At 47.5% G+C, this 25,479-nt stretch overlaps 1 protein-coding gene across 2 annotated transcripts in view; it reads left to right on the top strand.

Annotated features, from left to right (window-relative positions):
- The first annotated feature begins 6,562 nt into the window (after window positions 1-6,562).
- ELL (elongation factor for RNA polymerase II) overlaps window positions 6,563-25,479 on the top strand; it is a 113,260-nt gene continuing 94,343 nt past the window's right edge. Inside the window, exon 1 of one of the 2 annotated variants that reach the window (XM_075610840.1) lies at window positions 6,563-6,758. In XM_075610840.1, coding sequence (XP_075466955.1) covers window positions 6,624-6,758 — 135 coding nt within the window. In that variant the 5' untranslated portion in view covers window positions 6,563-6,623. The remainder of the gene's footprint in view (window positions 6,759-25,479) is intronic. The other variant, XM_075610841.1, reaches the window with a different exon arrangement.

Below are 25,479 nucleotides of genomic sequence, written 5' to 3'. Positions count from 1 at the left end.
CTTCCTCCCCTCTCTCTATCCTTCCTCCCCCCTCTCTATCCTCTATCCTTCCTCCCCCCTCTCTATCCTTCCTCCCCCTCTCTATCCTTCCTCCCCCTCTCTATCCTTCCTCCCCTCTCTCTATCCTCTATCCTTCCTCCCCCTCTCTATCCTCTATCCTTCCTCCCCCCTCCCCCTCTATCCTTCCTCCCCCCTCCCCCTCTATCCTTCCTCCCCCCTCTCTATCCTTCCTCCCCCCTCTCTCTATCCTTCTCCCCCCCTCTCTCTATACTTCTCCCCCCTCTCTCTATCATTCTCCCCCTCTCTCTATCCTTCTCTCCCCCTCTCTCTATCCTTCTCTCCCCCTCTCTCTAACCTTCTCCCCCCTCTCTATCCTTCTCCCCCTCTCTCTATACTTCTCCCCCCTCTCTCTATCCTTCTCCCCCCCTTCTCTCTATCCTTCTCCCACCCCTCTCTCTATCCTTCTCCCCCCTCTCTATCTCTATCCTCTCTCCCCCCTCTCACATCTCTCCCCCTCTTTCTCTCCTCTCTCCCCCCCTCTCTCTCTCTCTATCCTCTCTCCCCCCCTCTCTCTCTATCCTCTCCCCCCTCTCTATCCTCTCCCCCTCTCTCTCTATCCTCTCCCCCCTCTCTCTCTATCCTCTCTCCCCTCTCTCTCTATCCTCTCCCCCCTCTCTCTCTATCCTCACCCCCCCTCTCTCTCTATCCTCACCCCCCTCTCTCTCTATCCTCACCCCCCCTCTCTCTATCCTCACCCCCCTCTCTCTCTATCCTCTCCCCCTCTCTCTCTCTATCCTCTCCCCTCCTCTCTCTCTCTATCCTCTCCCCCCTCTCTCTCTCTATCCTCTCCCCCCCCTCTCTCTCTATCCTCTCCCCCCTCTCTCTCTATCCTCGCCCCCCCTCTCTCTCTCTATCCTTCTCCCCCCTCTCTCTATCCTTCTCCCCCCCTCTCTCTATCCTTCTCCCCCCTCTCTCTATCCTTCTCCTCCCCTCTCTCTATCCTTCTCCCCCCTCTCTCTATCCTTCTCCCCCCCTCTCTCTATCCTTCTCCCCCTCTCTCTATCCTTCTCCCCCTCTCTCTATCCTTCTCCCCCTCTCTCTATCCTTCTCCCCCTCTCTCTATCCTTCTCCCCCCTCTCTCTATCCTTCTCCCCCCCTCTCTCTATCCTTCTCCCCCCCTCTCTCTATCCTTCTCCCCCCCTCTTTCTATCCTTCTCCCCCCCTTCTCTCTATCCTTCTCCCCCCCTCCTCTCTATCCTTCCTCCCCCCTCTCTATCCTTTCCTCCTCTCTCTATCCTTTCCCCCCTCTCTCTATCCTTTCCCCCCTCTCTCTATCCTTTCCCCCCTCTCTCCTTTCCCCCCTCTCTCTATCCTTTCCCCCCTCTCTCTATCCTTTCCCCCCTCTCTCTATCCTTTCCCCCCTCTCTCTATCCTCTCCCCCCTCTCTCTATCCTCTCCCCCCTCTCTCTCTATCCTCTCCCCCTCTCTCTCTATCCTCTCCCCCCCTCTCTCTATCCTTCTCCCCCAATCTCTCTATCCTCTCTCCCCCCCCTCTCTATCTCTATCCTCTCTCCCCCCCCCTCTCTCTCCTCTCTCCCCCCTCTCTCTCTATTCTCCCCCCCCTCTCTCTATTCTCCCCCCCTCTCTCTCTAACCTCCCCCCCTCTCTCTCTATCCTCTCCCCCTCTCTCTCTATCCTCTCCCCCCTCTCTCTCTATCCTCTCCCCTCTCTCTCTATCCTCTCCCCCCTCTCTCTCTATCCTCTCCCCCCCCCTCTCTCTCCTCTCCCCCCCCTCTCTCTCCTCACCCCCCTCTCTCTCTCTATCCTCTCCCCCCCTCTCTCTCTATCATCTCCCCCCTCTCTCTCTCTATCCTCTCCCCCCTCTCTCTCTCTCTCCTCTCCCCCCCCTCTCTCTCTCTCCTCTCCCCCCTCTCTCTATCCTCTCCCCCTCTCTCTCTCTATCCTCTCTCCCCTCTCTCTCTATCCTCTCCCCCCTCTCTCTCTATCCTCACCCCCCCTCTCTCTCTATCCTCACCCCCCTCTCTCTCTATCCTCACCCCCCTCTCTCTCTTCCTCTACCCCCTCTCTCTCTATCCTCACCCCCTCTCTCTCTATCCTCTCCCCTCTCTCTCTCTCTATCCTCTCCCTCCTCTCTCTCTCTATCCTCTCCCCCCCCTTCTCTCTCTATCCTCTCTCCCCCCCTCTCTCTCTTCCTCTCCCCCTCTCTCTATCCTCTCCCCCTCTCTCTCCCTCTCTCTCTCTATCCTTCTCCCCCCTCTCTCTATCCTTCTCCCCCCCTCTCTCTATCCTTCTCCCCCCTCTCTCTATCCTTCTCCTCCCCTCTCTCTATCCTTCTCCCCCCTCTCTCTATCCTTCTCCCCCCCTCTCTCTATCCTTCTCCCCCTCTCTCTATCCTTCTCCCCCCTCTCTCTCTATCCTCTCCCCCCCCCCTCTCTCTCCTCTCCCCCCCTCTCTCTCCTCACCCCCCTCTCTCTCTCTATCCTCTCCCCCCCTCTCTCTCTATCATCTCCCCCCCCTCTCTCTCTCTATCCTCTCCCCCCCTCTCTCTCTCTCTCTCCTCTCCCCCCCCCTCTCTCTCTCTCCTCTCCCCCCTCTCTCTATCCTCTCCCCCCTCTCTCTCTCTATCCTCTCTCCCCTCTCTCTCTATCCTCTCCCCCCTCTCTCTCTATCCTCTCTCCCCTCTCTCTCTATCCTCTCCCCCCTCTCTCTCTATCCTCACCCCCCCTCTCTCTCTATCCTCACCCCCCTCTCTCTCTATCCTCACCCCCCCTCTCTCTATCCTCACCCCCCTCTCTCTCTATCCTCTCCCCCTCTCTCTCTCTATCCTCTCCCCTCCTCTCTCTCTCTAACCTCCTCTCTCTCTCTAACCTCTCCCCCTCTCTCTCTCTATCCTCTCCCCCCCTCTCTCTCTATCCTCTCCCCCCTCTCTCTCTATCCTCGCCCCCCCTCTCTCTCTCTATCCTTCTCCCCCCTCTCTCTATCCTTCTCCCCCCTCTCTCTATCCTTCTCCCCCCTCTCTCTATCCTTCTCCTCCCCTCTCTCTATCCTTCTCCCCCCTCTCTCTATCCTTCTCCCCCCCTCTCTCTATCCTTCTCCCCCTCTCTCTATCCTTCTCCCCCTCTCTCTATCCTTCTCCCCCTCTCTCTATCCTTCTCCCCCCTCTCTCTATCCTTCTCCCCCCCTCTCTCTATCCTTCTCCCCCCTCTCTCTATCCTTCTCCCCCCCTCTTTCTATCCTTCTCCCCCCCTTCTCTCTATCCTTCTCCCCCCCTCCTCTCTATCCTTCCTCCCCCCTCTCTATCCTTTCCTCCTCTCTCTATCCTTTCCCCCCTCTCTCTATCCTTTCCCCCCTCTCTCTATCCTCTCCCCCCTCTCTCTCTATCCTCTCCCCCCTCTCTCTCTATCCTCTCCCCCTCTCTCTCTATCCTCTCCCCCCTCTCTCTATCCTTCTCCCCCAATCTCTCTATCCTCTCTCCCCCCCTCTCTATCTCTATCCTCTCTCCCCCCCCCCTCTCTCTCCTCTCTCCCCCCTCTCTCTCTATTCTCCCCCCCCTCTCTCTATTCTCCCCCCCTCTCTCTCTAACCTCCCCCCCTCTCTCTCTATCCTCTCCCCCTCTCTCTCTATCCTCTCCCCCCTCTCTCTCTATCCTCTCCCCTCTCTCTCTATCCTCTCCCCCCTCTCTCTCTATCCTCTCCCCCCCCCTCTCTCTCCTCTCCCCCCTCTCTCTCCTCACCCCCCTCTCTCTCTCTATCCTCTCCCCCCCTCTCTCTCTATCATCTCCCCCCCCTCTCTCTCTCTATCCTCTCCCCCCCTCTCTCTCTCTCTCCTCTCCCCCCCCCCTCTCTCTCTCTCCTCTCCCCCCTCTCTCTATCCTCTCCCCCCTCTCTCTCTCTATCCTCTCTCCCCTCTCTCTCTATCCTCTCCCCCCTCTCTCTCTATCCTCACCCCCCCTCTCTCTCTATCCTCACCCCCCCTCTCTCTCTATCCTCACCCCCCTCTCTCTCTATCCTCACCCCCCTCTCTCTCTATCCTCTCCCCCTCTCTCTCTCTCTATCTTCTCCCCCCCTCTCTCTCTCTATCCTCTCCCCCCCTCTCTCTCTATCCTCTCCCCCCCCTCTCTCTCTATCCTCTCCCCCCCTCTCTCTCTATCCTCGCCCCCCCTCTCTCTCTCTATCCTTCTCCCCCCTCTCTCTATCCTTCTCCCCCCCTCTCTCTATCCTTCTCCCCCCTCTCTCTATCCTTCTCCTCCCCTCTCTCTATCCTTCTCCCCCCTCTCTCTATCCTTCTCCCCCCTCTCTCTATCCTTCTCCCCCTCTCTCTATCCTTCTCCCCCCCTCTCTCTATCCTTCTCCCCCCTCTCTCTATCCTTCTCCCCCCTCTCTCTATCCTTCTCCCCCCTCTCTCTATCCTTCTCCCCCCTCTCTCTATCCTTCTCCCCCCCTCTCTCTATCCTTCTCCCCCCCTCTTTCTATCCTTCTCCCCCCCTTCTCTCTATCCTTCTCCCCCCCTTCTCTCTATCCTTCTCCCCCCCTCCTCTCTATCCTTCTCCACCCCTCTCTCTATCCTTCCCCCACCCCTCTCTCTATCCTTCCTCCCCTCCCCCTCTCTATCCTTCCTCCCCTCCCCCTCTCTATCCTTCCTCCCCCTCTCTATCCTTTCCCCCTCTCTCTATCCTTTCCCCCCTCTCTCTATCCTTTCCCCCCTCTCTCTATCCTCTCCCCCCTCTCTCTCTATCCTCTCCCCCCTCTCTCTATCCTTCTCCCCCAATCTCTCTATCCTCTCTCCCCCAATCTCTCTATCCTCTCTCCCCCTCTCTATCTCTATCCTCTCTCCCCCCCTCTCTCTCTCCTCTCTCCCCCCTCTCTCTCTATCCTCCCCCCCTCTCTCTCTATCCTCTCCCCCCTCTCTCTCTATCCTCTCCCCCCTCTCTCTCTATCCTCTCCCCCTCTCTCTCTATCCTCTCCCCTCTCTATCCTCTCCCCCCTCTCTCTCTATCCTCTCCCCCTCTCTCTCTCTATCCTCTCCCCCCCTCTCTCTCTATCATCTCCCCCCCCTCTCTCTCTCTATCCTCTCCCCCCCTCTCTCTCTCTATCCTCTCCCCCCCTCTCTCTCTCTATCCTCTCCCCCCTCTCTCTCTCTATCCTCTCCCCCCCCTCTCTCTCTCTATCCTCTCCCCCCCCTCTCTCTCTCTATCCTCTCCCCCCCCCTCTCTCTCTCTCCTCTCCCCCCTCTCTCTCTCTATCCTCTCCCCCCTCTCTCTCTATCCTCTCCCCCCCTCTCTCTCTCTATCCTCTCCCCCCTCTCTCTCTCCTCTCCCCCCCTCTCTCTCTCTATCCTCTCCCCCCTCTCTCTCTATCATCTCTCCCCCCCTCTCTCTCTCTATCCTCTCCCCCCCTCTCTCTCTATCATCTCTCCCCCCCTCTCTCTCTATCCTCTCCCCCCTCTCTCTATCCTCTCCCCCCCTCTCTCTCTCTATCCTCTCCCCCCCTCTCTCTCTATCATCTCTCCCCCCCTCTCTCTCTATCCTCTCCCCCCCCTCTCTCTCTCTCTATCCTCTCCCCCCCTCTCTCTCTCTATCCTCTCCCCCCCCCTCTCTCTCTCTCTCTCCCCCCCCCTCTCTCTCTCTCTCTCTCCTCTCCCCCCTCTCTCTCTCTCTATCCTCCCCCCCCCCCTCTCTCTCTATCCTCACCCTTAAGGGAAAATACTTAGAAAAATAAATACCATTAGAATAAATAAAAAAATTAAAACCTGACACATTAGAGTAAGAAAAATCGCATTATATATGTAATACTCTCTACTCTATAGGTGTACTCTCAAGTGCCTGGTTGTAGCCTCGGTATTTAGGGCTTTCCCAATTTTTCCATCGCATTATATGTACCCAACAATGAATAAACCTGGACAGACATAAAAAGAAGATAACTAGTTATGGAAATAACAGAAATGTATCCTAATTCCAAATATATGTATGTGAGTTATCATTGTAAATATCTTTTTTTTTCTTTTTCTCAGGGAAATTACAATGTTGAAGATTGTTTAACAAATCTACAAGGGTGGTCATATTTAGGAAGTCCCTTCATAAATGTTTAACATCCGTATTATTTTAGCATTGGAGACCACTGCGGGGGTTTGACAGAAATGGCTGTGTAAAACGGGTGTAGCACGGGAAAATAAAGGTGATTTAAAAATTAATAATAATAAACTATTGATTAAATATTAGAGGTGCTGTGGCTTTAAATCCCAGCTGATCAACTCCTGTCAGTCAGGCTTCACATGCTGTGTATTTGCATAACCCCGCCCATTACTAGATACGCCTCCTTCACGGTGAAGTATTAGTTACGGCCCCTTTGACCCCTTAACCAATCAGAGATAGGAAGCTGACTAGGCAGCGCCTCATGAATAAGGTATAAGGGGCGGGGGGGAGCAGTCCGTGTTCTGAAAGCTGTCAATCAAACGGGAAGCTCCTCCTCTCGTGTAGCTGCCGGGGAGCGTCACGGCCTTCCTAGCCAATCAGAGCGGGTCAGTGGCTGAATCATGTACTGAGTGGGCGGGGCGTGACGCGGCGGTTGGGGGAGCGCGGCGGCGGCCGTGGAAATGGTTGCAAGATGGCGGCCCTGAAGGAGGAGCAGAGCTATGGGCTGTCCTGCGGGAGGGTGAGCCACGGGAACCGGGTGTCCGTGTTCCACGTCAAGCTAACCGACAGCGCCCTCCGAGCCTTCGAGAGCTACCGAAGCAGCCAGGTGAATGGGGGCCGCGTTATAGTGTTGGGGTGGTGGCAGCAGGGGTTGGGGGGCCACCCTGTGCGGCCCTTCAAGAGTTAGGGGCCCATCTTGTATAGCTGCTGTAGGGCCCTTCAGGAGTTGGTGGGTCACCTTATCTGGCTTCGGTAGGGCCCTGCACTCTTTAAACTCTTCAGGAGTTGGGGTACCACCTTTTTTTATATGGCTGCTGTAGGGCCCTTAAGGAGTTGGGGGGACCACCCTTTTTTTTATATAAGGCGCTGTAGGGCCCTTCAGGAGTTGGGGGACCACCTATTTTTTGTATGGCTGCTGTAGGGCCCTTCAGGAGTTGGGGGACCACCTTTTTATATGGCTGCTGTAGGGCCCTTTAGGCGTTGGGGGACCACCTTTTTATATGGCTGCTGTAGGGCCCTTCAGGAGTTGGGGACCACCTTTTTTTGTATGGCTGCTGGGGGGCCCTTCAGGAGTTGAGGGACCACCTTTTATATGGCTGCTGTAAGGCCCTTCAGGAGTTGGGGGACCACCTTTTTTTGTATGGCTGCTGGGGGGCCCTTCAGGAGTTGGGGACCACCTTTTTATATGGCTGCTGTAGGGCCCTTTAGGAGTTGGGGGCCACCTTTTTATATGGCTGCTCTAGAGCCCTTTAGGAGTTGGGCGGACCACCTTTTTTTTTTGTATGGCTGCTGTAGGGCCCTTCAGGAGTTGGGGGACCACCTTTTTTTTATATGGCTGCTGCAGGGCCCTTCAGGAGTTGGGGACCACCTTTTTTTATATGGCTGCTGTAGGGCCCTTCAGGAGTTGGAGGGGCCACCTTTCTTTTCACGTGGCTGCTGTAGGGCCCAGATTCGCTAAAGGGTGCCAAGCTTAATCACATCTTAACTCATATTTACTGAAATAGGAGTTAAGTTATGCTAAAGCTTAGCACCATTTTAATGAATGTGGGCCTTTGAGCACTGCAGCAGTTGGGAGGGCCATCTAATACTGTAAATGGCCGCTGTAGGGCCATACACTGAAGTTTGCAGGAGTTGGGGGACCACCTTATATGGCTGCTGTAGGGCCTGGCTTTCTGTGAGCTCTACAGAAATTGGGGACCACTTAATGCTCACTTGCATCCTTGAATCTCTATTACCCTTTCATGCACTGCAGATGTTTGCTGACAACTTAATATGGTCTATTTCATGGACCTACACCTTTTAATACTTATTTATTATCCCACTGTGCCATGCAGGAGTTGGGTGACCACTTAATATTCACTATCCCCCACACACACACACACGTTCATATAGACAGGTGCTAGTCTCAAATAATAGAAATACAACATTACCATTCTCTCGTCCGGTAAAGAAAGACTGCACTCTGTTCAATAATCATGAAAATCTGTATTGGTCATCTGAATAGAAAAGATAAATCACCCAATCCGACGTTTCAGTCCTGGAATAGGACCTTTCTGAAAGGTCCTGTTCCAGGACCGAAATGTCGGATTGGGTGATTTATCTTTTCTATTCAGATGACCAATACAGATTTTCATGATTATTGAACAGAGTGCAGTCTTTCTTTACCGGACGAGAGAATGGTAATGTTGTATATATTTATATATACCCCCCTGTGCAGTACAGGTGGCCACCTAATATGGTAACTCCCAGATTTTTGTACCCATTAACCTCTATTTTTTAACTTCTATTTATACCTTCTGTGCACCAGAGCAGTTGGGTGACCACCTAATAACTGCTCTAGGCGCTTAGACTCTCATCTCTGTTTTACCCTGCAAGAGTTGAGTGACCCCTAATATTAATTATCCTAGGGCCTTGCACCCTCTAATCCCTATTTATTACCACCACCCTGCACTGAAGGGGTTGGATGAACACCTTTTTATGGCTGTTCCAGGTTCATACATGTTGCAGGAGTTGATTGGCCCACCTAATATTCACTATTCAGGGACCCTGCACTCATAAGAACCCTTATTGTAATTCCCTTGCAGTGGGTTGCTGGCACATTGCTGTGCACTACAGGAGTTTGGTTACCATCTTAGTGACACTGCCAGGGTCTTGCACCTCTTTATACATCAGCTCTTTCCTCTGTGTACTACAGCAATCTGATAAACCAGTGATTACCCGCCTTGAGAATAATTCAAGAATGCAAGAATTTATAGAATTTTGGTGGACCCCCAAATGAGCCATTAATCCTTTCAGAGACTGTTTCTCTGAGGGGGTAGTTAGTGGTAACTACACTCGCGATGTGCACAGAGGCTTTAAATAGAAATTAATTGTGTATAAAATGATAAATTACAAATAGAATGGCAATTGCAATAGAGCTACTTGCACAGTTTCCAGGATTATGAAGTGGCGGTGTAATGTTGGAATAGTTAATGGCATTTAGTGTGATTTTGGCTGTAGTTTTACACCATGGTAACTGCACTCTTGCAGTGTCCAAATGCTCATTCAGGGAGCAGAGTATCGCCTGTCTGGTAATAAATGTCAAAAAGGCATTGGTAAATGAAGGTTACAGGAATTGGGTGCCAGATATGGCCCTATAGCCGTCCGTCTTTCTGTTAGCCCAGTATTGACTTTAGTGCAGGGGTGGCCAACACCATTCCTGAAGGGCCACAAGCAGGTCAGGATTTCAGGATATCCCTGCTTCAGCACAGGTAGAATATAGTCAATGATTGAGCCATCTGTGCTGAAGCAGGGATATCCTGAAATCCTGACCTGTTGGGTCTTGAGTACTGGCGTTGAGAACCCCTGGGTTAATGTAACACCACATCCAGTATGGCTGCCTTAACCCCTCCAGTGCTGTTAACCCCTTCTCCCTATCTGAGGGTCCCCAGCATGCCTCTTAACCACTGAAATGCCTTAAAATGTAATGCTACTGTACCGAACTCTTCCAATCCTGATCAGTTTGGTGTAACTTCAGGCCTCACTTTGGGAAAATGTATACTGTACATTGTTAAAATAAATGCCTGTTTTTTCTTTAAAAAGGAAGTGCAGGCAAAATAAAAGTAGTGGTGCTGTGGTATTGTAATTAAAAATAAGTTGTAAATAAAACCCGCGCCAGAGAGGTTAGAAGGTTTTACTGCGGTGACCACTTTTGAGGCTTTGGGATAATAGTGCAGGGATAATGGGGGTTAATGCCAAATAATTCAATTTTTGTTTGTTTGTTTAAAGGTCATTTTTAATTTCCTGTGCAAAGATTAAGATGTGACCAGGTGATTACATTTACACCACTCTAGAGAAGGGAGCCTTTTTTTATTTAACCCTTGCACTGCTTTCTGGTGTGGGGGGATGCTACAAGGATACCCTAGCATGAGGAAAATCTTAATTTCGCAGGATTGATATATATATATATATATTTTTTGTGATTAAACAAGGTTGGTTATGTGGGGGGGACACAACTCCTGGCATGAAGCGGTTAATAGCAGGGCTGTTCTTCAGGCATAGACTCACCCTTCCTTTCAGCACGCACTCCTTCCCTCCTTCCTGGCACTGAGATTTTCCTCATGTCATAAATCACCCGCTGTGTTTTTAGACACAGCACTGCCAGAAATAGCTGGTTACCCCCTAAATTCCCCCCACCCCCCCCATATGCAGGGGCCTAGAGAGGGATCCTCCCACCACCCCTGGCTTCCTATAAACAGTGCCTCTATGCTTCCTGTAGCTGTGGGGGAAGATAGGACTTTCCTCTGAGTCTCTCACATTGGTCGTAAAGTTAGTCTCTTTAAAGGTACAGTTCCAAGTAGACGCACATGACGCTGATGAGTTATATGCAGGTTACCAGTCACTGCCTTAACCACACAGTCCCCCACCAACCTATGCCAATAAAGACCCCTCCACCCCACTGTAAATTATAAAGGTCCCGTCCCTCTGTCAATGCTGCAGGCCGGGTCAAGCTAAACCAGACAGGCGGAAAACCTTTTGTTTGGTATTACATTTTTAGTAATCAGATTGGACCCATCCTGGCCATTATGGCTGGTTACGGAGCCCGTACTGGGAACACTTGCTTTAGTAAGGCGCCTAAACGCATGGCGTGTGCAGGCAGCAAGGGTGGTACAGCGGTCTATCACGTATGAGTTTCCAAAGTCGTGCCCCATAATGCCTTGCAGCGGAGTACACAAGGCGTTGGGAGGTGCTGCTTTGGAAGCTCCAGAGGTGATTGACAGCTATACAACAATTGCTGATTGCACACGCGGTGCAGTTTGGCGCCTTTACTATGCGCATATTCCTCCGACGGACTCCTTAATCTGCTATACTGTGTGATTAAAACTAGGGGAGTTGGTTAATTTGAAGTGACAATCACTTGTAGGACCAAAGTGTACTAATGGCTGTGACGTCTTTAAGGGGTCACATCTGGGTGATACATTTTGGTTAAAAAAAGGCATCCAACACCTATAAGTACTGTATTTTAAAATCATTTTATTAAATGTAATTTGTAAACATGAGCTGAGACCTGGGATGGGTTTGATTTTCTCTGGCTGCTTTTGTCAGCTGTTGCTGTGTGCAACAAGAGTTGGTGCCGGCAAAGCCCCCCCCCCGCCCCCTCTCTCTCCCCCTTAACGGCTCTCTGATAAGGACAAGTTGGGCTAAGAGTAAAGAAAACACTTGATTGTCAAATACTTCTCCATTCAGAGTCGTTAGAAATTCAATTTGTTAACTTCCCCCTCAAAATGAAAGCAGACAAATATTTTCTATTGGCACGTTTAGATTTTGTTTTTCTTGTCGTTTACGTAGTATTGTTTCTTTAAAACCTGACATTTCGGTTTCTTTAGGGGGCTGAACAAGGTCATACAAGGGTTAAAACAATATAGGTGATGACCTCTTTTATTTTATTTTTTAAATTAGACTGGTATAACTGATTCAACGTTTTCCATATTTTTCTTGCGTTGACAACAGAATAGGGAGGCTGACGGCGTGGCTCAGTGAGTAAAGACACTGACTGTAAAACAATGACACAAGATTGAAGCAGGGGAACACGGTTCAACTCCCGGTGTCGGCTCCTTGTGACATTGGGAAAGTCACTTTATCTCCCTGTGCCTCAGGCACATGAACATAGATTGTAAGCTTCATGGGGCAGTGACCCATGTCTGCAAAAAACCTATGTACACGGTCAGTGCTATACAAGGAAAAACATATTAATAGGGGGGGGGGGTGATTTGTCGATCTTGTTTTCTCCACCTCAAGTAATTGAGTAATCAGATTGACACACTCCCCTACATGGCAGTTCAGCAAGTATAAGAGCAAGGCGGCTGAAGAGATAAGAGAAATTACCACTAGAAAAAGCCACATGCACTGAACACCCAGTAATATTTGTTGCACTTGTCTGGATAAGGCTTCACAGGCCAGAATTTGTAAAGATGTTTTACACACATTAATCCTTTTGTTGCCAGAGGGGCCATGGATGCATAGCCAATAATTACAAAGTTGCAGTTCAAGCTGCCGTTTAAAAAAAATAATATATATTTTTTCCCATTCAATATGTGCATCAATACAATCTGTACACTGACAAGTGATTAGCTAAGCTGCAGATCGATCCGTTCTCCTGTAATCGATCGCTTGCTCCGGGTTATTTAATTCAGTTCTTGCACAGCATTGTGGGCAATGTAGTCCAGCAATATTATGTGACTGGGCAGTTACTAGATACAATTGGTTCACTGCTAGAGAGAGGGCGGGGCTCAAGAGCCAGAGCCTATCGGAAGGGGGCTGTCACTTTAGAAATGCTTCCTACATTTGAAACATTAAAAAAGTTCTTTAAAATATATATATTTTTAAATGCTACAAGTGTTTTCTCATACTACAGAACTGATTTATTAAAAAAAACCCACATATGCAGGATATTGCTTGAACTGCTGCTTTAAAAATAGTGTAGAAGGGTTGCGTGGCTGAGCACCTTTCTCAACTTTTATGTTGGAGCTGCTAAGTTGGAGAGGAACTTTAACCCTTTGCAGAGGGGTGTGGAATGAAAAAGCAGTTCACAGCCCCATTGCTGCTCCGTGGCCATGTGAACGCTAGTACAGACATGATTTAACCCCAATCCGAGGTTGTAACCTTCCCTAGAGAAGAGCCAATATGCTAGGGCCCTGGGCAACGTCATGACCAGTGTTCCAGCCGAGGCTCAACTCCAGTCCTCAAGCACCCACAACAGGTAAGGTTTTTAGGATATCCTAGCTTCAGCACAGGTGTCTGAATTAGAGGTTGTCAAAGACTGAGCCTCTGATTGAGCCACCTGTGCTGAAGCGTGGATTAATTAAGCCACCTTTGCTGAAGCAGGGAATGATTGATCCACGTTTGCTGAAGCAGGAACTGATTGAGCCACCTGTGCTGAAGCAGGGATTTCCTGAAAACCTGACCTGTTGGGGGTTGCCTGAAATATCATGCCTTGGTTTAACCCATGGAGTCTCAACTCCATTCTTCAAGACCCCCCCCCCCCACCCCCAACAGGTCAGGTTTTCAGGATATCCCTGCGTGAGGACTGGAGTTGAACACCCCTGGGTTAACCTATACAGTTATGTAACATGGACTGGCACAGTATGACAGCACCTGATTGTGACCATGGCTTCTGTTTTAAGTTACACAGTGGAATCAGTGGCTTGTAATCGCTGTACCGGCGATCAGATTACCCCATGTGGCAGGAAGTCTCTGCCTAGTGGCACAAAATGCCATTCTGGCACTGAGAAGGTTAAGCAGCATTTTATATGTGCTGGAAAATGACCAGGCTGCAGTGCTCGGCATAATTACACACAAAAGGTTCCTCTGCATAATATACTTTATTATATAGCGCTGAGGTCGTACTAAGTGCTCTGCACAATGAAATCCAGCAAAAGATCAATGTAAATGGACATGGAAGGCACGTCCGACACCGACTCTCACCCAGGGCGGCTTGGCCAGATGTCTCGTGGACATTTTTTATAAAGCATGTTAACATTTTGCATCCTTATACTATTTAGACTTCTATAGTATATCTACCATTACATTTGAGCTGTAAGGAAATCATACATATACAGAGCTTTTAAAATATAGGTGCCCACTTTATGAGTAGAGAACACGCCGACGAGGCCTGTTAGGATTTGAACTCTGTGCCCTATAATTTAATCTATCAAGAACTCTCACGATGATCCTTTAAAAAGTTTCACAACCTGTCTTTGGGACTGGTATAGGGGACATAGCTAAATTATATAAGAGTGCTTTAGAGATTTGGAGTAAGGTATTAGGTTTAGGTTTCCTACAACAACCCTATCGGAAGGACACATGCATAATTGGGACATTCGCCTACAGTATAAGGGATAACTTGGGGCTTTCATTGAATGTTATGCAGGCACTCTCGGTGGTACGTATGTAAGCTGTGGTCCCTGCAGCATCAGTGCTACCCAAATAAGTTGGTGGTGCTCCTTGAATCCCTTCAACATTCTCTCCCATGTATGTATATCTATCATCTATAGATAAACTGAGCAAAGTAGAAGCATTGTAGTCCTCGAAATTATTAACACGGTCTTTCAGCAAGATAGTATTCCATAAATATATTGAAACCTCTCAGCCTAATAAAACAATGTTCTTATTATCCCCATTTGAATAAAGATGATCAGCCCCCCCCCCCCCTCACATGCACACATTGACTCCTCCCCCTTACTTGATGGTTGTGAAGACCCTGGACTTTCAACTGTAAAATGAATGCTGTGCCTGGAAGCTGCGTTGGTAGTTATGGAATTTAAAAGGTTTTCTTTATTTAGTGGGTTTTATATGATCTTGCCTGGTAAAAAAAAAACAATATGATGCTGCGCTTGAGAGAAAAATAGGACAGAGTAGAATTTTTTTCTTTAACTCCTTAATTGCTAGGAAGTACGGAGACCCATTGCAGCTTGACCCATTACAAATTAGAGGGGCCGGTAACGTGATGCAACACCGTGTGTTGCTGTCGCCTTCTGAAAGCAAACGTCTCTCTCATGGCACTATATTTATAATAATTACTTTACCAGGTTAAATCATGGTGGTTTCCTGCAGTAAGAGGGGTGCAATCGTGCTCAATGGGAACCCCCTGCTTCATGCAACAGTTGCATGGATTTCTGGTTCAGAGGGCAAGAATACTCTGCACTGAATCATTTTGGAAACACCATCATGTTGTCTTCCTTAAACAAATATAATTGTGTTTTTTAAAGCAAATGTGTGGCTACTTTTGGTTTCTTTGGAAACCAGGAGTTTTTAGTTTCACCATGTCTGAGGCCACCAAAGATGAGAGAGAGGGGGAGGGTGGGTAGCTTTGCCTGTGCAAACTGCTGTACATGATGATATTACACAGAAGGGAGCAGCCAGATGAAATCAAACCCCTCCCCTATCTCGGCTTCCCATTCTTCCAGAGTAACTTTGAATACACGTCATGGCCTTTGATTCATTGTGGTCCCTTAACCAGATTGAGATAATTTTCCTGAAACCTGCTCTAGAATCTTCCTCGGTCTGATGGAGAAAGTTATTTCCCTGGTAACAAGAGAAATGCAGTTTCTACCCCCCCCCCCTCTCTAGACTAGACGTACAGACTCTGAATTATATTAAATAACATGACACCGCGATTTGTCATCCATGCCGTGACGCTCCTCTGTGCAGCAACAAGGCGATTGTGACACGTGAGAGAGGCACAATAGCGGTTTCCCCTATTTCTGTGCCAGTGGTACCTGCAGGGTGATAATGTCAGGAGCAGGAAGTGTTGCCGGGATTTATCAGGTTAGCAGGTTCTGCAAATGAAACCCACACAGGCTGCTATTTTTAATTTGGAGTATTGATGTCCAGCTCCCCCCACACAGGGCGATGTTGAAGGCAGGGTTGTATTGGGAGTTTCAGTACAGTGAAAGCGATCAGCCTTGTAACACCTTTTTTTAATTTTTATTTCCCTATGGACACTCCCTCGTTATGTTACAAGGGTGTGCGCTCCGTAGACCCTTATGGCGATCAGAGCAGGTCCGCCTCGAAGCACTGGTGTGCCACTTGCCATCCGGCAGCGAAAATGTTAACTTGTCAAAGCATTATTTTGAATTGCAAGGAAGGGATTGTATATAATGTTTATACCTGTTATTTTTAGTCCATTGTCCCATTATTCACTATATATTTCTTTCCTCTGTGAATTCAGTCTCAATGATAAGGGAGTAGTGTTCATGTACAGTATGTCAAAGGAGTAGCTAGAAATGGATCAGGACAAGGAAGGGATTAGGTAGCAATAGCGACAGTAAAACAGGCTTACAAAGATTTTCAGGAAATATTTAAAAAAAATAATGATGTATGTTCATACTGTAATTAAGCACCTAATTTTAACCTATGAAACATGTTGCTTCCATTAGTTCAGTTTGATCCTAGGTGGGACTGCACCTTTTACCTGATGAAAGCATGTGACTAGCACCTTATTATAAAGCAGTTATATGAAAAGTCAGTGCCATTTTTAAACATCCTCAGGGGCTAAAATAATTGGCCTTACATTTTTATTCCATGTAATACCTGTCTGAAATTATGTTCTGTATCTTGCAGTCCAGCTCCAAAGTCTTATCTTCTACATGTAAAGGCAATTACCCTAAATTATTCCAAGAAGCACCTTCAAATTTGCCGATTTATAATCTATTAAAACTTGAATGATTGATGCAGTGGGTTGCGATTTCTTACTCCAGAATCCCCTGCTTCTGTACTTTTTGAAAGCATCCTTACACATTGCTGCAGCGCCTCAAACTGGGAGAAAGGCCTTCTAAAAACCCTGTCTGCCTGGGATCGAGGAAGATGGCAGATTCAAATGAAGCCTTCATTTTAATCTGTAGTCACTGCACCAGGGAATGTGGTAATTTGCCACTCTTTTGTCTGATCAGCACAAGTTGGGTTTGGACCACTATATTAATTAGGTTGACTACATTTTAATTTGACAGTTGATGCTAATAATAGGAGATTGATTTCTTTGTTTCAGATTTGAAATATTTATTTAATAGATTAGATTCAGGAAACAATGAGCAAACCTTTACAAACCCATTAATACAACTTAATATTTCTATTAGTGCCCTCTGGACAAGCTCTACAAATATATCTATAGCTATGTATTTTTTATTTTGTAACAAAAACAATCGATTCAACCTTGACAACCCCACTGTATGTACCTTATCTCTGCTCTGACTGTGATGATGCCTCCCAGGCCATAAAAAGACTAATGCACTATTTTAGTGTTTTAATTGACTGGAAAAGAGGAAAGCATTTTATACAATTTCGTTTCTCCCCCCCTGCCATTAAGTGCTGTCCTTCCTAGCATCACTGAAAAAATGGCAGGCATGTCTATGGGTTTAATGGTGCAAAGCTCCCAAAATGACCTATTTTGTATGCAAATTCAGTGTAATAATCTTATTGTTCTTTATTTTTGCCTAATAGCTGGTAGGGAAAGGGTTGTTACATTTATTTTAAATAGTAATTTAAATTGGTTGTTTCCTTTCTTTTTTTTTTTTTTTTTGTCTGTATGGGATTGGGCCTTCAGCATTTAGCTTATTTTCTGACATTCGGTATTCCGCACAAGGTATGGGTGCTCTCGTGACCCAAATATTATTTAATATAATACTCTGACTGTGCTTGCACCCATAGGTGCATTGAAAACCACATGCTAAATATCAAAGGGGATTCCTACCCTGACAGAGCAAATAATGATGCTATACTGGGGATGGAAAAATCACGGGAGCCTTAAATCTTTCCTTTGGCTCCTGTGGTGCAGTGCTGACTGATTTGTCGGTCACTGCTGTAACTAGCAACAGTGTGACCGCAAAGCAAACTAGGGCACACTGTGACCTGGTCCTATGCCGCCTAATCTGGATTGAGGGGAGGGGTAGAACTGAGTTGATATGAGTGAAGCTCAAGGGGTGGGAGAGGGAGCAAGGCGGAGTGCCCCAGGTCTCTGCCCACCCCTGCTTTCGAGTGTCACAGATAAATACACACTGACATACAGAACCGCCGACTGAGAGAGTAGGTGTGGGGAAAGCTGGAACAGCCACACCGCTCGCCCTGCCGCTGAATAAACCTTTGGCTCCTACAAGTTCTACTTGGCACCTAATTTTGTCCATCCCTGGCTATTTACAGAAAATGTCTTTGGGCACGTAAGTGGCACCCATCCTTGTTGATCCACTGCTGGCTCAAGGCCTCCCCAATAATCTTCCAGGTACTGCGGTTGCAAGCCTTTCTTCCCGTTGCTCCAACAAATTTCCTAATTTTATTCTTCTGTCTTGCTTTTTGTTATCTTAGTCTCTTGCTATCCTTTGGAATACAGTGGAGTACCAAGTTTGTCCAATGGTGGTGATTTTCTTTTTGTGATGTGACCGTGCCACTGCCATTTTAATTTCTTTCCCCGTGTCATGTCAGACTTTTTTGTTTGCTTCTGAACCCATTCATTATTTTTCCTGTCTATTCGGGCAATACACAGCATACATATGTATCTCCTCCATATCACTTGTGGTTGTCTGAACCTAAATGCGAAGTTAAGTCAGAAGCTTCAAAGGTTGACATCCTCACGTGAGCACAGGTAGAATACACGGGTTGAATACTTTCCTCTTCAGGCACAGTGGAAGATACCCGTGAAATATTGTCCTGGTTTCTTCCAAATGTGCTCCATCCCATCTTCATTCTCCTATTGATTTTAATTGGGAGGGTTCCTATCCACTGAAGCTTGCTGGTAAAATTAGACCTAGTTTTCAAATTCCTCTAGTTATGTTCCGTGTATTTTGATCTTGGTAGTGTTGATGCATTTTCTTGAAAATCACTACGGTCTTGCTGAGATTCATATGGAAGCCCACCTTCTTAGGCTGCGCTGATAGTGCAGACGACAGCGATGCGACATCGCGTCAAAACAAATGCATTGCCGCAGTCTCGTGCGCTTATAGTAAGTGCGTAGCGATCGCTGGAAGTCATCTCAATTTGATTTTTCCAGAGAGCGCAGCCTGACGTCACCGTCGTCGGCACTATAAGTGTAGCCTTACTTGCTTTGGCAAGTTCACAAATTTGTTGCTGGAGGTTTCCTGGAGTTGTGGCAAAAATAACAATGCTGCCTGGAAATTGTGGGTCTCTAAACTTGGTGACGTGCCGGGTCTGTTACATCCGATTAGTAGGAATTTTCATAAAAGTATTGGAAGTAGATTAATCTGTAGTTCTAGATGTTGTCTTGGTCTAATTTTTTTTTGAGGATCGCTATGTAATTGCTCCTTTTTTGTTCTGGGATTTTTCTGTTCTTCAAGCAGCATGTAAAAAGTTCTGCAAATATTTTCTCTACTTCCCCAGCTTCTTTCACGATTTCAGTTGTAATTCCATCTTCTTCTCCGGGGGCTTTCCGATTCTTCGTGGATTTTATTACCGTCGATACTTCTTGTGGAAAGACGGGTGGTACATCACTGGTGGGCTTCCTCATCAGCTTATCTGCTTGATTATGCCCTGTTACCTGTGCTCTTGTAGAATTCCTCAATCTACTATATATTTCTGAAAGCACTGTATGCCTGTCTGCGTGTCCTCTGTCCCTAGCGGCAATCACATTGGAGCTTTGGCCCGTCACTCCGCCTCAGGCCAATGAGATTGCTCCTTTGGCCTGCCCGCCCCCGCACACCTCTCATTGGCCTGAGGCGGAGTGACGGGCCAAAGGTCCAACACACACACACTTACTTAGGGGTAGGGGGGGGGGCGGGTGTTACATACATTAGCAGCATGTATAACCCGGGGGGGTGGGGCTCACAATGTTAGCAGCACATCTCCCGGTCTCTTACCCGCCGGTCCCGGAGGCTCCGCCGCTTCCTCCCCGAACATCAGCCTGAAATCCAACTCATCACAGCCGTAGTGAGCGCCGCTCATCGGGACCCGCGCGCACCTCCTCTTCTCCCCGGATCCCCCGGTTTCCCGCGCTTTTTCCTCCCCCCCCCCCCCCCCGGCGCCGCTACAGTCAGCGGGGGAGCGGAGCGAGCGCCCGGGACACAGCGGGGGACTCTCACCTCACCACGGCTCTCACCACCCATAGGCCACTCCCTCACCCGGCGCTCTCCCTCACCCCCCACACACAGAGCACGCACTGTGCGGCTCTCCCCTCACACAGGCCGCTCCCCGTCTCCGGCTGTCTCCGCCTCTCCCCTCGAAAGGCATACCACCTCCTCACCGGAGCGTCTCAGCCTCTCCGCTGAGGAGCCCGAGGTTGAGGAGGAGGGCGGCCGGTACCCGGACGACGAGGAGCGCGGCCGTGTGCAAGGTCAGTAAACGCAGGGGAATGGGTTATTTAACGCGTCCCTGACTACCCCTGCCCCCCCCTACCCTCCCTGCCCCCCCTACCCTCCCTGCCCCCCCTACCCTCCCTGCCCTCCCTGCCCTTTGCCCCTCCCTGCCCTTTGCCCCTCCCTGCCCGTTGCCCCTCCCTGCCCGTTGCCCCTCCCTGCCCGTTGCCCCTCCCTGCCCTTTGCCCCTCCCTGCCCTTTGCCCCCCTGCCTTTTGCCCCGCCCCTCCCTGCCCCCTGCCCTTTGCCCCCCGCCCCTCCCTGCCCTTTGCCCCCCTGCCCCTCCCTGCCCTTTGCCCCCCTGCCCCTCCCTGCCCTTTGCCCCCCCGCCCCTCCCTGCCCTTTGCCCCCCCGCCCCTCCCTGCCCTTTGCCCCCCCGCCCCTCCCTGCCCTTTGCCCCCCCGCCCCTCCCTGCCCTTTGTCCCCCCCCCCCCGCCCTTCCATGCCCCTTGGCCCCCCCCTGCCCTTCCACGCCCCTCCCCCCCCTTTCACTCCATGCTCCCTGCCCTTCCACGCCCGGGCAACGCCGGGTCTCTCAGCTAGTGCTTTATAAATGCACGGTCTGTTATTGTTGGCAAGTGCCTTTGCCACTTTAGCCAGGGTATACAGGGTTTAAACTTTAGTGGTATAGTTGCACCTACCAGCGCAAGGGCCACGAGAGATTATCTTTAACACCTGTTGCCACCTTCCCGGCAATGATATATAATTTCATGTTGTACTGCATGGAACAAGTTATTCAAATTTTCTGGCGTCAGCAACTTTTTGAGAAATAAGCAATGCAATCCAACTTTGTGTACTTTCAGACACATTTAATAGTGAGAATGGAAACTGTTTGCAGTTTGCCCACATAGTGGGTTTATCAGCCACAGCGATATTGTACGTTAAATAAGACGGAATAAACAATGAAGCCATCTGGTCAACAGAAGCTCTAAATGTCGGTGATCTACAGATATTATTAGTGGTTTCTAATCTAGTCGCCAATTGTCTGATTCCCGCTGATGTTGGAATAATTCAGTTTCAAATAGTGTATAAATTCGATGTTATGCTAGTTGTCCGCTGGATACATTTTTCTTTCCAAACCAATGCCACTGATGCAGATTAAATCCACGTTGCGTTGTTGACCTCTCTGGCATTAAAGTGGTTAAAGCAGCATACGGAGATAACAGACATAAAGGATGTTATAGAAAAATATCTAGACAGCGTATTCATATGGCTATATACATAACTTTCTCACTATTAATGTGTTGAAATGTCATTTAGAATAAATAAAAGATGTATATATAGATTGTCATGCTGTTTTCTTTGGCATGCACAGTACTTGTCTGGGATTGGAATGGTTTTTATATACATGCATAACACACTTGCGTTCTCTGTTTGGCAACATTCTTGGGAGTAGTGTGAATAGTGATATACGTGGGTTCAATACCCGTGTAGGGCACTTGTGTGATTCTTTGCAAATAATTTTCTGACATTTCCAAAACATACTTGAAAACGTATGTATGTATGTATGTTTTTTTTTTCTCTTCAATTTATATTTGTATTTAGATTTTCAAATTTAAATGGGAAGAGAAGGGGTACAGAAAAAAAGGGGGGAGTGAGGATGGGAACCATTTTGCTACAGAATTCTTACAATCATCAACTTTCACATTGCATAGCATACATTTTATAAAAACAGCATATTCTACAATCCTCATTCCCAAAACCTCTTTCCTTACAAGGAAATTCCCCAATCCAACATCCCAGCGATCACAGACCCTATCAAACATCCTAATGGTATGATTCAGGAATGAGGTAAGTCTCTCCATTAATTGGACATCATTAACCCTTCTGATAACCTCTTCTGGAGGGTGGAAGTGTCTTCTCCCATGCTACAGCACCTCTAGCCGCTGTTAAAATAGGCAGAATCAATTTAAATGTATAGTGGTTCACACTTTCCATGGGCTTAGCTAGAATAATTAAAATTGGATCCAGTGGAATCTTAATTCCTGTGACATCTATTAGCTTCAGAACTTTCTTCCAGTATATCTGCATTACTGGACAAAACCAACAAATATATGTTAGATCCCCTATCTTTCCGCAGCCTCTGGAAACCTTTGCTTTAACCTCTTGGGTGTATAATACCAGCATAACAACATTTTATAGATATTCTTCTTTGTCACTGTACATATAGAGGTTTTACCTGCATTCTCCCATACTGTATATCTTTTCAGTCTGGAAATCCATAGCACACTGGTCCATATATTTATGGGCCAGGGTATCCTTTTGGGGGATTAAACCTTGGTAAAGGGATGAAATCGGACCTTTTTGGTGCTTGTTTTGCATAGTTCTTCAAATCGTGTATCTAGGGAATTCCTCCTCATAAAAACCTTGACTAACAAAATGTCGGACCTGCATATATTTGAACATCTCAGGGGTAGGTCGTATTTCCTCATTACTTCCTCAAATGACCTTTATGTCTCCAGATATCAAAACCCTGGAAACCCGGAAGTAACCCTGAGTTGCAGAACAGGGGCTGAAGTCTAGATGGGGTTGACACAATGTTATACTTTGTTGTTTTTTTTTTTTATTTTTTTTTATTTTTATTTTTTTGCCAGCTGCCAAATTTCCAAGGTAAACCCGATTTTACCACCGGCTCAGATTATCTCCCAATTCCAGCCCCGGAGCTCGACCACAGCAAAGAGGGCAGGCCTACCGGGCTTTTAAGTGAGCTCTCCAAATCCACCCAAGCATATATATAATATTTTAAAATATTTGGTACTACCAAACACCCTCCTTCCTTAGACTCAAACATAATTGACCTGGCTATTTTTGGTTGTTTGTTTCCAAATAAATTGCATAATTATATTTTATATTTGTGTGTGGGACAGATACTGGTAGTGTCTGAAAATAATACAGAAGTCTGGGGAGGATATTCATCTTAACAGCGGATACAGACCCTAACCAGGAGATACAATGAGAGTTCCAAGCTTGTAGGTCTTTTTTTTTTGTCTTTGAGAAAAGCTCAGGGTAGTTATATTTATACAATGTGTTGTAGCCTCTAGTAAGGTGTATCCCCAGGTATTTTAAACTTGTCTTTTTCAGCTTGTAGTCAAAGTGCTGTCTAAGGACCTCAACCTCAATTTCCGTTAAATTTTTAAGCGCTTCCGTTTTTTCTACATTGACTTTATACCCCGATAGCTCCCCAAACACAAAGAGAGCGGATTGCAGATTCGGCAGGGATGTTAGATATTGTAAGAATATCACCCGCAAAGAGTGATATTTTGTAACATCTTTTACTTTAATCCCTTGTATATTTGCGGAAGCTCTGATTGTGGCCACGAAGGGTCTGATTGTTAAGGCAAAAAGGACAGGGGGCACCTTTGTTTAGTGCCATTCTTAATTATTAGGTTCTAATATAATTCTAATATTACAATTCCGTAAAATGTTTTTTTTTCTCTATATTTGTTCTGTGTGATGCTATTGGGATAAGTTGTCCTCTGATCGTGGCCTTATGTGTTCCCCTCTGGTTTCACAACCTGTTTCCTTCTTTGTTTGTGTCTGCCGATGTGCGCTCAGTTCGGCGCCATCTTTGGTTTTTTTTCCTATCCCCAGTTACTGACTGCCCGCAGCTTAAACGGGAGAGATCTGGGGTCCCCAGCTTCAGGGTTTCCCCCCACTTGTTCCCCTGACTGCCGGTAGGTCCCGCGGGGGAGATTTGTGCGCTGATTAGGGGTTTAATCTGAAAATATTAGCTGAGCGCGCAGAGCTTCCTCAGCCTGCGTGCATCCGCGTTGATGTCACGCGCGCGCCGAAAACTGTATATTTTAATGTCATCCCTGGTTAACGTGTGGATAGAGACATATGTAGCAATGTGCTGCTGTCCCTCTGGAAGTAAAGATGTTAACACAGGGGTTCTCAACTCCAGTCCTGAATATCTTCTCGCCCCCCCCCCCCCCCCCCCAACAGGCCAGGTTTTCAGGATATTCCTGCTTCAGCACTGGCGGCTCAATCAGTGGCTCAGTCTTTGACTGCACACCTATGCTAAAGTAGGGATATCATCAATATCATCAAAACCTGACCTGTTCGGGGGGGGGGGGAGTTGAGACCCCTGGATTAAGCCAAGGCATGATGTTTCAGGTCCATTTCTACATGCTACAAAATGTCCTAAATAATAATAATATTAAAAAAAATACTGTAAATATGCTAATTCCTAAAGTGCCACAGGAGCTGGCAGCACACTGCACATGATATTTATCTAAGAGGTTAAGAAAAACTTTAGAAAATCGGGATAATTTTATTTTCTTGAAGAGGAGGACCCTCTTATGTTCACTTCAAGGAACATATTGCAACCTGGTTGTTGCTGCACAAGCCTTCACGTGGTCCCCCTGTTAAACATCACTGGGATTGACTCCAAATAAGTGAGTCTCACAGAAAATCAGTGAAAGGTGATTGGTCGCAAGCCTTGGTTATGAATGTCACAACGGTGATGCTGTACACCGTATTGAAGGAGTAGCTCGGTGAGTAAAGGCACCGACCGAAAACCATGACACTGACCATCACTGGTTCAGATCTCTATGTCGGCTCCTTGGACATGTCACTTTATCTCCTTACCTCAGGCACCAAATACCTGCAAAATTCTATATAAAGCGCTGCATATACTTGCCTCTGCTATTAAATTACGCACCCTGGAATAAACAAATCTTCACCTGTTACAAATGCGCTGCTGAGTGCTTTTATTTATTTACAACTCCACTATAAATTGCTAATTGGGATTAGATCTTTACCAAACCACTTTAGTGCCAAAGGGGGACTAGAACAAGTTACAAATTAATATTGGCCTCTCCAGAAAGGTGACATGCCAGCATGAATTAGTTACGTGTTGTTCTCGTGTACCTACAGTGATCCAAGTCTGTTGACCTGTGTATGGGAACAGCCAAACCAGTTCAGTTACTTTATAAATATCTGACGCGGCTCACGCTGCTTATAAGCTAAAGGATAGTTGCATTAATTTAAGGCTGTAGCCCCAATCGGGATCAGCAATCTAATGCAAGTTATGTGTTTCTTATTTTTATGGCACGAATATATTCTGCTGTGTAGTACAATGTGGAGGTAAGGACAAAAACAAAGCCTAAAATACAGCTTAAAACACAATGAAACAATACAGTATGAGGTCCGTGCTCCGAGAAGCTTACAATTGAAAAAGAAGGCAGACCAAAAACAGAAGAGAATAAATATTTTTGGAGGTTCAACCTGTAAATGTTAAACCTTGCAACATGAAGTTTTTCTGCCTCTGCCTCGTCACAGGGTTCATTGAACCAGATCAATGGAGTGCCTGTTATAAACGAAACCAAAGGAAAGAGAGAATGTACACTTACTGGTTGGTGTTCTAAATTTGGTTGCCATTGTTCATTAGGAGCCAACATTGCTAATCCTCATGGATGGAATTATAGGCAATAGAGCATTCAAAACCTCACAGGTCTCTTCCTGACGACACCTAAATAAGAAATGCCTTGGA

The sequence above is a fragment of the Ascaphus truei genome, chromosome 8 (genome assembly GCF_040206685.1).
Source record: "Ascaphus truei isolate aAscTru1 chromosome 8, aAscTru1.hap1, whole genome shotgun sequence".
Taxonomy (NCBI): Eukaryota; Metazoa; Chordata; class Amphibia; order Anura; family Ascaphidae; genus Ascaphus; species Ascaphus truei.
This window is presented reverse-complemented; position numbering and strand designations above follow the sequence as displayed.